At 43.5% G+C, this 16,308-nt stretch overlaps 1 protein-coding gene across 2 annotated transcripts in view; it reads left to right on the top strand.

Moving 5' to 3' along the window:
* The first annotated feature begins 2,326 nt into the window (after nucleotides 1-2,326).
* LOC144113239 (pre-mRNA-splicing factor CWC22 homolog) overlaps nucleotides 2,327-16,308 on the top strand; it is a 65,372-nt gene continuing 51,390 nt past the window's right edge. The window contains exons 1-3 of one of the 2 annotated variants that reach the window (XM_077646214.1): nucleotides 2,327-2,526; nucleotides 3,558-3,809; nucleotides 5,272-5,615. In XM_077646214.1, the coding sequence (XP_077502340.1) occupies nucleotides 2,474-2,526; nucleotides 3,558-3,809; nucleotides 5,272-5,615 (649 nt within the window). In that variant the 5' untranslated portion in view covers nucleotides 2,327-2,473. The remainder of the gene's footprint in view (nucleotides 2,527-3,557; nucleotides 3,810-5,271; nucleotides 5,616-16,308) is intronic. The other variant, XM_077646215.1, reaches the window with a different exon arrangement.

Genomic DNA, 16,308 nt, shown 5'->3' with positions numbered 1-16,308 from the left:
CAGAACGCATTGTCACGGACAATGGTCCTCAATTCAGATCGGAAGAGCTTCGGACCTTTCTCATGCAGAATGGTGTGCGACACACATTTAGCGCGCCATATCACCCGGCGACGAACGGTCTTGCAGAAAGGTTCGTGCAGTCCTTCAAGCACAGTATGAAGGCCATGAAAGGAGAGGGATCCATCATCAAGAACTTGACAAACTTCCTTTTGGCATACCGTACGACACCCCACTGTGCTACTGGTGAGACACCAGCAAACCTTTATCTCGAGCGCGAGCTACGCACTCGACTGGCACTATTACGCCCACAACCCAGTGGACGTACGTATGAGAAACAAGGGTCATCTCAACCAAGTAAGCCTCAGCGCTCCTTTTCTGAGGGGGAAGAAGTTTCTGTGCGCTCCTATAGGGGTACGAGTAAATGGGTGCCCGGAACAATCACAACCAGAACAGGGCCTCTATCATATGAAGTGGAAGTTGGAGGAACAACCTGGAAACGTCACACTGATCAACTGCGCAAGGGTTACACCGACGACAAACGCCATCTGGATCCGGAACCTGAATTCCTACCCAGTATGCAAACCTCCCCGGACAACGAGACATCACCTGCTTGTGTTCCAGATGAAAACAAATCTGCGTCACCTCAACATGATCCATGTGTGAGTGCACCAGAAGACAAACTTAATACTCCTCGGGTAGCAGTTCCCGTGAGCCTCTCTGATCCTATCACAGGTCGCCCAGTGAGGGTACGTCGACCACCATCGAAACTGGACTTGTAAAAAAATTACAAGGGAGGAAGTGTTGTGTGCCAAAAGCAGGGGCGTACCGTGCGTGTGTTGGCAACTGTGGACACAAGCTGCATGCGTGCGTATTGACGCTGTGTGTGTGTGTGTTGTGCCGGCGGCATGGCTTCCATGTTGTGTGTCAGTATTGTACCATGTTCTTAGTTGTGCAATAAATGAAGTGCAGACACAACAGTCTCCACGCGTTCTCCGTCGTCTTTCCTCTCGATCACCAACAGAGCATCATCCGCACGCGCTGCTCCTGCCAACGTTACCACAATTGTAACGTTGGTTCCCGCTGCACCACGCTTCCGGCTACCAATTGTTCTGCTCACCAAGCCGGTCAGACGTGTGTCTTTGACTTGGGCCGCCTGGAGACACTTTTTTCAGGGCCTGAAATTGCATAGTGCATATCCAGCTTTCACTCTATCTTGGAGTGCCAAATTATCAGTGCGACTCCGAGGGAGTTCGCGAAGTGTGACTGGCTGCCGCACTGGACCATTTATTTGTTGTCTGTAGCGTCAGTGACCACATTTTTTTCGTGATATCATGCGGGGCCTTCCCATACTTGCCGTTCAGGTGGATGAGAATTTTACCAGTGACTCTACTACCACGCCTCTTTGGGCGACCTGACGTATTTTTCTTTGTATGTGTAACAAAGGACGCTTTTAGATATTTCATTGGTTGTTCATTCTGCTCTGCAGCCTCTGAACCATTTTCATTTGCTATTACTTGTTTTGGGGAGAGATAGAGAAGACTTTACCCCGACATGGACCTCGGGGCAGGGCTCAGCTAGAGGGAGGGTCTCCCCCCTGCCGGCCCTCCCGCGCCGTGACTGCAGAGAAGGTCTTGGAGTAAGCCTCCTCCGCCAGGCGTAGGACGATCTTTTGTACATCCGCATTGGGCGTCCGCATTCGGGCTGCGGATGTAGGACTCCCAGGCAACTTGGTCAAGGGGATCAGTCTGTTTAGCTCCCGTGGATTCCCGCATGATTTTGACTCAGAGGTACTGTACGTTCCAGAGATGGCAAGCCTCTGGGTCGCCTGTAAGCTCATTATGCAGAGTAACATAAGGGAAGAAGCGATTGACCTGAATTTTTTAGAACTTTTTTTAGAAGAAAATAACATGCGATTGAAAACACCCGCCGCGGTGGCTCAGTGGTTAGGGCGCTCGGCTATTGATCCGGAGTTCCCGGGTTTGAACCCGACCGCGGCGGCTGCGTTTTTATTGAGGAAAAACGGTAAGGCGCCCGTGTGCTGTGCAATGTCAGTGCACGTTAAAGATCCCCAGGTGGTCGAAATTATTCCGGAGCCCTCCACTACGGCACCTCTCACTTCCTTTCTTCTTTCTCTCCCTCCTTTCTCCCTTCCCTTACGGCGCGGTTCAGGTGTCCAGCGATATATGAGACAGATACTGCGCTATTTCCTTTCCCACAAAACCAATTATTATTGTTATTATTATTATTATTGAAAACAGCGCACTGAATTCAAAAACGGCGCGACTGTGAGCGAAGCGTACCATCAGAGGGCGCAAGTGCAAGTGGCGTACAAATTTCTCGAATTCTGCCATTGTGCGCATCGCCTACAGCTTTCCGTGCTTTCCGGCTAGCATCCGTTTCAACACTGCTTTGTTCTTCTCATGCTAACCCAAAGCGACCATTTTTGTTCTTTGGCAATGTGAGGTAATGATCTATGTTTCACTCCGTTCTCCAAGTACGTAACAACCCCCTTGCCTGTGTATGTAGGTACTGTAGTACATCCTCGTAAAAAGCCTGCGCGTCGGTGTGCTAAGCTTGGCTCGTCGCAGTTCAACGTAAAGCTACAAAATATGTTTTTTTTCTGTGAAGTTACGTGAAGCTACTTGTAGTTCATGCTTCTTGCAGTCCGTGGGCCGAATTGTCCGCTGCGACGGACGGATCAGGCGAAGTTGGTTAGAATCGCTCTCGCTTAGCTGTCTCGCGTTGTGTTGCATCTTTTTAGCATCGATCTTGATTTTAGTATCTTTTGAAACGGCATAACATGTACTTTCAGTTAATTCCGTTAACTTTGGGGCCTACGAAAAGGTACCAAGTTTTACACATGCGTTTAAGTAATTAGTAAACAAAGATATTCTGTGCCTACAGGGAGCATAATCTTCCCTAAAGACGCCTAAATCACAGCTCCTACACTTTTTACTAGCCCAAGCGAACAAGTGTTTTTTAAGTGCGAAGACGACATAAAAGGCGAGGACACAGAAAGGCAATAAAGTGGGCGCAGAAAGGAAATAAACTTTTGTTGTTTTGTTCCCCATCGATGTACAGAGAGAAGCCGGCGTTTCGCGTTCTTGTCGCTGATCATTTACAACCCTTTAGTGGCATAGCAGAGAAATGAGCGCCCTTGTCTAGAGCGCTCAAGCGGTGCTCTGTGGAGGAAAGAAGGCTAAATTTTGTAGCAGGTACAGAGTTACAGAGGTGACACTTGTGCTTGAGCACAGCTGTACAAACATACAAACTGTGCAGGCACCTCGTCTGTACCAAAGCAACTGCATTAAGATTTCAGTTTGTGCTCCAGAGCACACTGCTCGAGTGATCTAGGCAAGCGGGCTCACCTCTGTACTTGTGATGCGTTTTAGCTTGCTCGCATTAATACCCACGAGTTTTTCACCTGCAGGACCTATAGTCTGCTGTTTTTTATTTGTGTTCACCTCACTTGTATTGCTACTGGAGAAATTGCCCAACTTGCCTTTTGTTCCAGGGGTCTTTGAAAAGTAGCAGTGCACATTGTTTGGATGTTTCAGAATGGCCGATAAAGGAGATCACGTTTTGAAGAGCACAGTGCCTAAAGACCCAGACTGCCTTGTCCTGGGAAATGAGAGCCCGGTTCAAGATGATGTGACTGGTGAAAAGACATCAGAGGCACAGGATGTGCCTAACCGATTTCAGCAGTGGGACTGCCCTCCTTGGGACAGATGGTCACGTGAGAGAAGCACAGACTCGAGGGAAAGAAGTGTGGATTCACGGGACTCAGCTACACGGGAGAGGGATTTTCGGTGAGTTTACATAGCTGTATGAAATGTGCAATGTCATTAGAACATGTAGGGAATAGTTAAAGGAACACCGAGGACAAATAGAAGTTGGCCTATATTGGTGGATTACCACTTTTTAATGACAAAGAGGCAGTGGCATCGTAACTTGTCTTTCAACTGGAGGAATATACACCATCACCATCATCAACATTTATTTTCCTCAAGGGTTTATGCAGGTGCTATACAGTGGTGTTACAGAAAAATTGCTATCTTCCTAGGGCCACGGCATCCAAAAGGGTGACAAATGTCAGGACTAGAAGTGAATATCGGGATCCTGAAGCCTTTTGCCTTCTGTGAATAAACCCTACTTTCCTTTCACAGCCTGGGGCTCTGCAGGTGCTCTACGACTGGGGGAACCATGCTACCTCATCTTTAACTGAGGGGAAGCCGTCGCTCCCCCTGCACCCCCTGTTTCGACGCCCCTGCAGAGAGCCTACCTTCCTAGAAAATAGAACTCTTAATAAACCATAAGCAGGCGAAAGTGAAAGGTGCTAAAGAAATGACAAATGAGAAAAAAAAAAAGGAAAACCGGGGGTTCAGAGGTGTCAAAATGCTCAGAATGAAAAGCCTAACCAACTGCGCTATGAGTTATCCAACACGACATTTTGCTTGCTCTAGAATGGCCTGTTTGCTAATGTTACTACGAATGCACTAATATTTGTTTTATTTCAGTATAACTACATTTTGCCTACTTATAAGGCCGTATCGAGGAAGGTATATTCACTGTATACTGTTTCAAACCCTCAGCTCGTACCCTTAAAGTAGAGCTTAAATGTCCTCTCCAATTTTTTTTTGTTTGTTAAATAGAACTGAAAATGAGGGATAATGCACCGAATATTAAAAGAACTTTCGCATCATTACTGCAAGTGCAGTTTTGTCACACAAGGAAGCTAAAACAGAAATTAAACATGGGCCTGCAATGACATCACTAACATCATGAATTTCATTTGGAGTGGCGGGAAAAACTATTCCAATTTCAAGCTCCTTCCTCTGCAATGAAATCGTTTTTTTTTTTTTGCTGCTGCTGCTGCTGCTGCTGCTGCAACAAACAGCAGAATTGCAAGACCCTGCTATCACAGTTCATTAAGACAGAAAACATGATAGAGTTGTCCTGTCTGGCCCTGAAAGATCTATTTTAAATGTTGTTAATGGTGGCAGTAGTGGAGGAAGCTGTGATGCTTTTAAAGTAAAGGGTACCTTCTGGAATCTCATTTCAATATTTTATTACCTCATTACTGATACAGTTATTGGTTACCTTTGCTGTCTGTGACTACTTTAGTGATGTTTACATTTGTTTAGAAACCATTTCATTAGAGAAGAATTAAATTACATATATATTCCTCTGTGTTCAGTTAGTTAATGTTTTCTTTATCACTCACTGACTACGACAGCCATATTAACGCAGTCTATTTGCGGGTCTGCACAGGTATGCTGAAGAGCGTAAACGTGACCGTGAACGTGGCCGGCGAGAAGAGGTCATCTTGTATCGTCACAGAGACTCAGAAAGTGCAAACAGTGATAGCACAGAAGAAGAGGAAGTCCAGTGTGCAAATGAAAGCCCAGTTAAGGCTGCAACTTCCTCTGTTGCTAAAGATAATGCAAAAAGCAGAAAGACGTTGTCGCAGGATGTCCTTCCTGCATCACGCACCAGTGTCGAAAATATGGAACACAGTTCAGCCCCAGCCTTGGATACACATCTGAAGACGGCCAAAACCTTCAAGAATTCGCCTGTCGGCAAGGAAGCCACCAGGGGAACGGAACTTGCCAAAGGTGAAATATTAGGCTGTCTTCCAAATAACAGGAAAAGGGATATTTGCAAAGGGATCATCTCTGTACTTTTATATTCCCATGTCCAAACCCTTAGTTTCTAAAAATTTCAATAATTTTAATTTATTGCGAGCTGTGGTAGTAATTGCCTAAGAAACCCTGCAGTGGTTTGTAATGTGAGTGTGATCGTAAGTTTTTGCTGCTTCACACCATTTGAAAACTGACAAAATAGCTTGTTTTGAAATAGACACAGACAGTTTCAAATAGTTTCAAACGTACAGAGAAATGAAAAGTTGCCCTTGGTGCCTTTCATTCCTCTTTTCTCCTGTGGTGTATTCTCTTCTCGATCATGTTGCCACATTTGCACCCAGGGTATTGTTGTAGGTGATTACTATCCCGCTCAGTATGAGCTATACGTGTAGCTCATACTGAGCATATTAGTACAGAATAAGAATATATATATAATTGCAGCATGGCACAGACTAGAAATGCAAACAGTGGTTGTTCTCACCCTTTCAAATGTGTGTTCTTGTGCTTAGTTACATGTGCAGGCTACAGTTCTTTTTATACGTCTTGCTTAAGAATTTTATGTCTGACTGTGAGTAGCTAAACAAGGTGAGGGCAGAGGGGGTATGGCTGGATGCAGTTATTTTCCGACTCCAAACCCACAGACATGTCTTCAAAATTATTGCTTTTAGTGTGTTGAAGAGGGGCCCCTTCAATGGCCTTTGTGTCTTGGTTTTCCCTGCTGTGCATTAGGTGCAGTCATTTCCTGGCCTAAGTGTTCTGCTGTATATCTAGGTTTTCAACTGCAGCCCTCATCTGAAAAAGGATGGTATTCATGCATTAGAACAAAAAAAAGAGAGAACTTGTGTGTCAAAGTTGTGGAGTTGATGAAAGCTACAGGCTAATGCAATCAACAGCTTTGCTCTGATGAGTAGTCTAGCAACCGTCATATGCAGCCTGAATCTCTGCACTGCACAGCAAATAATTATTGCAGCCAATTCACCTTTTATTCTGAAAGGCACTGCGTATATTCTGCCAAGTTACTGGATGTCTAGTGTAAACATCTGTTTGTCATGCACGCAGATAAGGTCTCATGTCTGTAGTGGGCAAACTTCAACAAAGGGAGGGCGGGAGTCTCGGTTCACTGATCAGAGTTTTGATGAAGGGACCTATCTTTGTCCTGGACTAGTCCTTTTTTCAAAACATTGATAAGTGAACTCAGGCATTGCTTTGAAGAGCCATCTTGCCCCCCTCTCCTTCCCCCTTCCCCTCCTTCTGCCATGCCTGTGTCACTTTTGAATCAGCTAATGATGTCTACATAGTAATAGTTTACTCAGTACATGTCGAGCTGTGTGCTGAGTAAACTATTTTGTGTCATTGATAAGTATGTTGCAAGCTGCTGCACTCTTGAGCTGCTAGCAGTAAATACCAGTAAAACCATTACAAATGTGCCTTAAACTCTGTTATCTATACAAGTGCAAAAGTCAAACCACTCTTTTACCTTGCCTTTGCAGTCTGTCAGTACTTCTTTCATTAGGTTATTTTCTCTTGTGCCTGTGGCTAATATGCACCACATTTTTACAACTTTTAACCTTTGTTTTGAGGCAGCACACATTAACTTTGATTTTTACGGAAAGAGGGCAAAGCATCACTTTATGGTCGTCAACTGCTTATTGGGCAACTTTCCTAAGGGCTTTAAATCGAGCAAAGCCTTCGGCTGCTCTGACTTGGCACATCGTGTGGCACATTTGGTGCTTCCCCAGGAAACCCCAGTTTCCCCGGAAGAGGGATGGGATTTTTTAGGTAGTGTGGTTCTCGTAGCTCTGGTCTAAGTTTCTTTCTAGGTAGTGTCCCTCCATGTATGCATGAGTGCCACATCAAATTCGATTGAGCACACACATGAGAGGTCATTGTTATTTGGGCCACTTTATTTATTTATTTACAGTACCCCTAATGGTCCTCATGTGAGGGTATTACAGAGCAGGGGACAACACAAACACATGCTTGAAGAATACAGCACAAGCACTAAAAATAAAACTAATATTTAATGTAGTAGAAACTTAAATTATAAATAATATTGCACATAAACAAAACTGTGAAGAATACAAAATAAATATGTACAGGGGCTATATGCACTAATTCACAACATACTTGACACACTAAACAATATAATAGTAACATGTTATGTTGTAATGTATTTTATGCGACATCCAAGTTTTGCGCGGCATAAGTGGGGCTGGCAAGTTTCATCTGGTGCACCAAAAGTGCTCTATGTGCCTTGACTTCTCTACTTTTATTCTTTTGAATGGTATTTCGTAAATAACTTTTGCATGTTCCCTAATGAATATCATATTATGCCTGTGTCTTTCAATTCAGTAATTACGTGATGCAAGCGGTAGGGTACACATAATGAACAATAGTGTATGACAAGCCTGCTTGAAGTAGTTTAATGTGTCCATATTATTGTGTAGCTTTCATATGTGTGTGTTATTCTGCTGTGTTCAGTGTAATCCCAGCAGTATGCATTGTTACAGTCTGTGAGAATTAAGTAAGCCTTCACAGGTTGTTTACTGAATGTTTTTCGAATGGACGTGCATGGCTCGTAGCACTCAGTTTTTCTATGAAAACATACTAAGACCTTAAGGACCTTTATTTGTGGCTTCTGTCTTTTCAACTCAAGAGTGTGCCATGTTTTTGTTCTTGTTCTGCGATTTGTAGCAGGCACATAATATAATGACTCAGATGTCTGCTATAATGCGTTGAAAGCACAGGGCTATGCCAGAAAGAATACTATTAGAGGGCCTGAAGAATACTTTCCAGATGACCTGAAGGTGTAAGTGATGTCGTATTTAGCAGTATAGGGAATGTTATGCTGTGCTAGACATATTTTTGCTATGCACCCTGCTTTGCACAGGTTACCTACCTCTCTATGACTCTTGGCCATGGCACTATACAACTCTTGTTTATGGCACTATACTATGTATTCTACCTCTTTTTGAGTGCATCCTCGTATCACGGTCTAACCTCTAGGTTTCTATTCCAGATGAATGCTCCAGAACGGAAGGTGTAGTCATGGAAGTAGCCATATTATATTATTTGCACTTTCGTGTAATTTGAAGGTGTGTAAAAGAACTCGGAGAATGCAGTGAAGTAGTAAGCACAGCTCTGCTTGACTTGTTGGGGAATTTTCATGATTGTACATTTTCTACTTAGTTGTGCTGTCTTCCCATTCTTCATATTTTAGATAGCTGGTGCATGCATTTGTTGGAACTTGAGTACATGTGCTATTTCTTTCTTTTTTTTTGCCTTTCGTATCCTGCAAGAAGGGTGTTGATTTGCTGGTCAAGGTAGTAAAGAGTTTGTTTCTTATACTATTTTATTATTCTTAAAGGGGCCCTAAACCACTCTTGTTATCTCTTTGCTATGCTTCTTGCAATCTTGAGCATCCTTTGTACCTTTACTGTGTCCTCTATGGTGCCTTAAAAAAATGTCATCATTGGTCAGCTTCTTTTTATGAGAGAATGGTGTGCATTCTTAAGTGCAGCATTAAGTACAGCATCAGAAAGGAAGAAAAATATGACAGAATGGTGTCATTTGACTGGCCAAGCATTGTGAGCATAGCATGTGCTGCAGTAGTGGTGTTCCACATGGTATGTTGCGTGTCTGTCTATAGTTCTGAACATGCTGGCAATGCAAAAAGGATGCTAAGGCATGGGTTGATAAATGGCAGGTTTGGTGAGGGCTGGTTTAGGGCCCTTTAAGTTCATTCACAGCTTGGTTGCTCATGAGGAACTGCTGAGCAACTTGAGTGCACATTAAATAGTTGCAACTGTTTTTGTCAAGGCATTGAATTCAGTACATCGAATTTGGCAGTTTTCTGAAAATTGTTGTCCTTTGTTGCCGCAGTGGCATTATTGCATTTCACAGTTCAAGCATTGCAACTGTTGATTGCTTCAGTGTTTTCATGTACAGCATGGAGAGTTGTAGAGGAGCCACATACTGAAACCATCAGTTTCACTGTGCCACACTGTGCCACACTGCAACAAATTGGATTTCTTGTTTCTGCTCTTTGTCTTTGTTGATTCATGTTATCAGTGTGTGGCACATTGTTCGTGCACAATTGAATGTGCCATGTTTCATTTCGTGAATCAAAAGTGGCATTATAATGATATGTTGCAGATGCAGCATATCATCGGTACCACTAGGATTGTGATTATGATATGATGCATTGGAATAAAGTCGCAAGAGAAGCTTTACTAATTGCAGATGATGCTGAAGGGTGGTGGAAATGTTTTTCTAAGAAAGCTTACAGCCCTGTGTTTATAATGCCTCATGGCCTTAAGTGTGCTCGAAGCAAGGGAAAACATGAGTGTAATTTTGAGAAATGCGTGGAACACTTGTGCCCCATTCAATTTATTGTCTGTTACCTACAAGGTATTTCCTGAAGTAAAGCTATTAGGATCATAGCACTGATGGTGTCAGTCAGCCAAGGCAAAGGCTGGTTCATGCTACAGTCGAGCCCGCTTATAACGAACATGAGCGTCACGCGTCGTCCGTTCGTTATAGCCCGAAGTTCGTAGTAAGTGGACCGCAGCTTTAAAGGCAGTTGCTTGTCAAACCACAAAATGTTTTCATTGCGAAAAAGTCCGTGATGGACGTCTGTTTCTGCAGCACAGATCCGATGAGGGAGGTTTCCAGTTTATTTAAAGCAGAAGCGTTTGTATCGCCGAGGCCCTTGGCATAGACAAGCTGTCTGAGGCTCTCTCTGTAGGTCATTGCTACAGGCGCGCTTATGGGTGCTGGCTCCGAAGTTTCATTCCTCCGCGTCACTCTCGTCCCGCACTTCAGAAACGATGCCCTTGTTTGTGCACGGTTCCGCGGTGTCAGCGTCGTCATCTACAGAAATAAAATCATTTCAACCAATGTCATGACCGCCCATGTCGGATTTGATGGCGCGCTGCCACAAATCGCCGCCGGGCTGAACATCATCTGAAGCATCAGGCTCGGCATCAGACACTGTGTGTCGACGAAGCCGGCCTTGCGGAAGCAGTTCCGCTCGCCAGTAGCCGTCACCTCCGCTCAGGCCGCTTTCATCATCTCTAGCGCTGAATACAATGGAAATGGGCACGGTGTTCCCGTCCGCCATGCCGAATTACGACCAGGGCCGAGATTTCGACAAAGCCAACGAAACGTCCGGACCGCAACAAGAGTGGCAAAGGCGCGCGATGGGGTATACGTACAACGTGCACAGGCGGAAATCAAGCCAATCAAGCTAAAGATACAGACGCACTGCGGCAGCGGAGAAACCAATGAGGGTCGTCCATGAGCGTCAGTGCAGCCATCTCTTGGCTCCCACGGAAGGCCTGCTTCACGGAGCGTGGCCTCCGCGATCGGCACCGGCGGCGGAGTGGTTGATCGCGGAGGCCAAGTGCGGATTTGCAAGAGAGAGAGGAGAGGGGAGCAGAGTTGCGAGGGAGGGCGGGAGGGCGATGTTGCAAGGCGCGTCGGTGGGGAAGAGTAGCGTGCTCGAGAGCGGCGCGAAACGGGCCGGGCACTTGCCCTGCGATGAGCCTCGTGAAAACATGCTGCGCGCCGGGCGCACAAAGGGGTCGGAGGCAGGTTATCTCGCATCGCGGCGCCGGTTTTACGCCGTCCGTTCGCAGTAACCGATCAGCAGGGCTTATCGACGTTCGTTATAGGTGTGATTTTGTGCCATTGAAATAATGTATGTTTTGACGGTCGCGCAGGTCTCGTTCGTTATAAGCGAAAGTTCGTCTTAAGTAGGGCCGTTATATGTGGGCTTGTCTGTATTAAACAGGTTTTAAAAAAAATGTGCTGAATTTGGCAAATAAATATGTGTAGCTTATATTGTAGGCAATTGAAAACTGTGTCTTCAGTTGAAACATCAACAGTTGTGCAGGCATTGCATAAGTGGCGTGTGGATGAAGCACATGTGAATTTGCAAAAAAATGTCTACAAGGTAGACTATACTGTGGCTATTGCCCTTCACAAGAGGGCTTAAAGAATGTGAATCAGGACAGGTGTCAGCTACAGGGGACGCATTTTTTCTGCTGTTGCGTGCTGCATGCTAATGAGAGGTACTTAGAGTGTCACATTGGGAAGAACAAGGTCTAAAATGAATGGAAGAAAACCTGAGGAACCTTGGGTTTTGCTGACAGCATTAGAATTCAGATGATGAGTTGCAGTGCATTCTTGAGAACATAAACAGACAGAGTGCCACTGTAGACTTTAAAACCCATCATCATCATCATCAGCCTGACTACGCCCACAGCAGGGCAAAGGTCTCTCCCATGTCTCTCCAGTCAATCCTGTCCTTTGCCAGCTGTGGCCAGCGTATCCCCGCAGGCTTCCTAATCTCATCCACCCACCTAACTTTCTGCCATCCTCTGCTACGCTTGCCTTCTCTTGGAATCCACCCCGTTACTCTTAAGGACTATTGGTTATCTTGCCTTTGAATTACATGCCCTGCTTAAGCCCATTTCTTCCTCTTTATTTCAACTAGGATGTCATAACCTGTGTTTGTTCCCTCACCCATTCTGCCCACTTCCAGTCTCTTAATGTTCCACCTGTGATTATTCTTTCCATAGCTTGCTGCATTGTCCTTAACTTAAGCTGAACCCTTTTCATTAGCCTCCAAGTTTCTGCCCCATAGGTGAGTACCGGTAAGATACAACTGTTGTACACTTTTCTCTTGAGGGATATTGGTAAACTGCTGTTCATGATCATATGCGGTCCACCCCATTCTTCTAGTTATTTCCCTCTTATTACCAGGCTGCCGTGGTGGCTGAGTGGTTATGGCGCTCGGCTGCTGGCCCGAAAGACGCGGGTTCGATCCCGGCCGTGGCGGTCGAATTTCATTGGAGGCGAAATTCTAGAGGCCCGTGTACTCTGCGATGCCAGTGCACGTTAAATGACCCCAGGTGGTCGAAATTTCCGGAGTCCTTCACTATGGCGTCCCTCATAGCCTGAGTCGCTTTGGGACGTTAAACCCTCATAAACCATAAACCAAACCCTCTTATGACCCGGATCAGTGGTCACTACCTGCCCTTAGTAGACACACTCCCTTACCCTTTCCAGCACCTCACTACCAATTGTGAACTGCTGTTCCCTTTCGAGACTGATATAAAGAAAGCTAAAGTGATTTCAATAGGTAGTGAAGTATTGGAAGTAGGAATACATCTATCTAGGCCAAGTGACTGCAGATCCAGTCCATTGCCAGAAGGACGAGAATGCTTTGGAGTGCATTTATTGATTAACCTTGTAATTAATACTAATGAGTCACTTTATTGCAAGCAAGAGTTGAGCAGCAGGCACTCAAGTTATCAGGAGGAGCTCACTGTTATCCTTCTTTTATCCTTAAAAAAAATTATTCATAATACTTGCATCTTGCCAGTGCTCACCTGTGGGGCCTAAATTTGGAGACTAACGAAAAGACTAAATTAAATTGAGGAGAATGCAGCAGACCATGGAATGGAGAATAACAGTATTTTTGAGAAACTAAGACGGAGGAGAGAACACACTTAAGTCAGTGACTTCCAGCGGCAATGAAGAAAAAAATGGACTTGAGCAAGGCATGCTATTCAGAAACAGATGTCTTCTAGTGTAACGCAGTGGATTCTAAAAGAAGGAAAATGCGACTGAAGATGGCAGTGATTCAGGCGGGATTTAGGAAATTCGGTTAGGTAGCATTGGTGTGGCTGGCACAGAACAAGGCTAATTAATTAGATCGATGGGAGAGGCCTTTGTCTTGTGGTGGCCATAATTTTGCTGCTAATAATGATGATTGTCGTGAATTATATACTGGCCACATTGAATTGGTCACAGCTGCAATGAATGCAGGTGTATTTATTATGTATTCATGTTATATTTATATCCTTTCTGCCCATTGCCTTATGCAGGCCTGCAGTTATATATTGCAAGACAAGTTTTTTTGCATAGAAAATATTTACGGTAGGGACCATTTTTCAGTTTTCATAAGGAGGTGATAGTGCACATACTGTGTGCATAACAAGTTGTGAGCAATTTTTAGCAAACATCGGGCACAAAAAAGTGTTTGTTCCAGTGTTTGTTCCCATATTTGAGTGTGGGATTCTAAATGTGCAGTTCTTCCAACGGGGCTTAAGGATTATTTCCTTCAGTTTAGTCGGTTGCAGGTAAAGCATGGACTTGCAGGGAAAAGATGCTCTCCACACCTGGCTAGGGCCTGTGGTTTAGAAGAAAAATGAAACAGCAAACCTTGCGAACATATTATTTTTGTTAGTCTCTTTCATGGTTTACCAACAGTCCCTGCATGCCCATACACATTCTAAGATTTCCGGCACTTTTGTTGAGCAAGATTTTTGATAAGCTCTCCAGATTTACTAGGGCCTGTCACGTTCACCATAGGGAGAGTCTACTGTACCTTTCAAGCTCATTCTGAGCGAAAGACTTTGGACAAGGACTCTTTCAAGAAAAATGTTTATTTGATGGCATAAAATTTCTTTTACTGTTTTGAAATGTTAGGCATGCCATGGTAATATCATCAAAGGGTATAAATTGTTGGAAAATATTTTATAATTTTTTAATCATGATATCTTCCTTTGAAAAGTGCTAAATTTGCTTCTGAAAAATTTTTAATGGATCTCAATAATCCTAGCTCATTGCACATTCTGGTATGTAGTAAATGAGTGTGCCAAGTTTCAAGAGAAAAATCTTCACTGGGTGTAACATTATCTCATGTTGGCGTAACACAGAAACAGAGAAAATTGCATTTTGAAAAAAAAAAAAAATGAAGGTCACAAGTTCTTTGTAGCCATGTTTCTATATGTACAACAAAACAAAGTCCCAGAGTGCTAAAATGCTCCATACCTATAGGAATGTTCTCCTTGAGCATTTTCCTTTTTTGCACGTATAGCAGCTCACCTTTTTCATTGTTTTTTTTTCTCCTTTTTGTTTCATTTTGCACGGTGCAAGTAACTATTTAGCCTGTTAGCTTTTGAACGACACTAGCTAGAATCATAATTTTTTGTGCAAATGGTAGAAGAGTGTTTGTGGTTATAAATACACATTGAAATGAAAGACATAATTTTTCAAGAAAATTGGTGTTTCAAGAGAGTTAAAGGAGATTTATTGGTGGCAGCAATTACCTAAAGAGGTCTCTCTGATGGAAGGTTTCTTCTTCTAGTTTATATGTGGTGCTCTGTTTACACTGGTAAAAGCACTTTTGGAATATAGCTTTTTCAGTAGAAACCGGCTTGAACCTAATTCATGATATTAACTCCCTCCATTCCGACCTCACTGCGATTGCTAACTGGTGTGAATTATGGCTAATGGAACTTAACATTAGTAAATGTAAATCTATGCGTAACCAAGATTACTAATGCCCCGCACTTATATTATTTGAATAACATTCCTTTGGAATCAGTAAATTCATATAAGTACCTAGGCATATTTATTTCATCTAACCTCACGTGGACAACCCACATCAAATATGTAATTAACAATGCTAACCGCATGCTTGGTTATCTACGCCATAACTTTTCAACAGCTGCATCCTCATTAAAGTTATTCTGTACAAGATTCTAGTACGCCCAAAACTAGAATATGCATCATCTGTATGGGATCCAAGTTACAGAACACTAATCACTGCCATAGTACTTGTTCAAAATAACTTTGTTCGTTTTTTTACTAGAATTACAGCCGAACTGAAAGTATTACAGCCATGAAGTGCGACCTTCAACTTCCATCTTTAACGTAGTGACGTAAAATAGCTCGCTTAGTCCTGTTTCATAAGCTGTATCATCATCCTATCCTGAGTAACGAATTCGTTCTTAAACATCATTATATATCACGTCGCTTAGGTCATCATCATAAAGTCTGCCTCGATAGATCTAACACACAGGCTTTCCTGCAGTCATTCTTACCTTGAACACCAACGGAATGGAACCACCTTCCCAGAAACATTGTTTCCATCAACGATAACTCAGACTTTCGTACCGCTTTAGCTAATATTGTATATTGACAGGATTATTGTGTTGTTGCTCACTGTATTTATTTTTGTATTTGTCATCGTGTTACTGTTGTTATTTATACCCCTGTAAACACTTCAGATATGTATTTGTTTTGTTTGTTTAACCTACTCCCATCTTCAATGCCTTTTCTAAAAAGGTCAAGGGTATTGTAAGTAAATAAATAAATAAACAAAAGTGCTACCTGTAGGGGAGACGGTGCACTTTGGGGGCACGGGCTTTTGAGTACAGTACTGCTGTTGCTGTCACTTCATCCTAGGGGGACCTGAGAAGCCTGGTAGTTTTTCTTCATAAACTTCTTAATGTGCAAATATTAATAAATACAAAAATAAAGGTTCCTACATATGTGGCATAGCCCAAAAATTTGTTGCTGTAGTTTCTGCCTGTTGTATGAGAGTTTTTTTTTTTTAGCATAGTGCCATGTATTTAGAATATGCAGCACTTATGCTATTTGATGTAATATGCAATTTAATGGGGTGAGGACTCTCACTCCCCATCTTTGGTCTTGTGTGTAAAGGTAGCTGCTGGTTGAACTATGTGCGATCATGTCCAGCTGGTATGGACAATTGTGCAGGAACACATTGCCATAAATAATATTGCTGTCACACGGGCTCTTTTGATTGATGGAGTTGATTAGGATTGAACTCTGTACAGGCCTGGTT

Source organism: Amblyomma americanum, chromosome 1 (assembly GCF_052857255.1).
Source record: "Amblyomma americanum isolate KBUSLIRL-KWMA chromosome 1, ASM5285725v1, whole genome shotgun sequence".
NCBI classification, from domain to species: domain Eukaryota; kingdom Metazoa; phylum Arthropoda; class Arachnida; order Ixodida; family Ixodidae; genus Amblyomma; species Amblyomma americanum.
The sequence above is the reverse complement of the archived record's forward strand: the minus strand, read 5'-3'. Positions and strand labels throughout refer to the sequence as shown.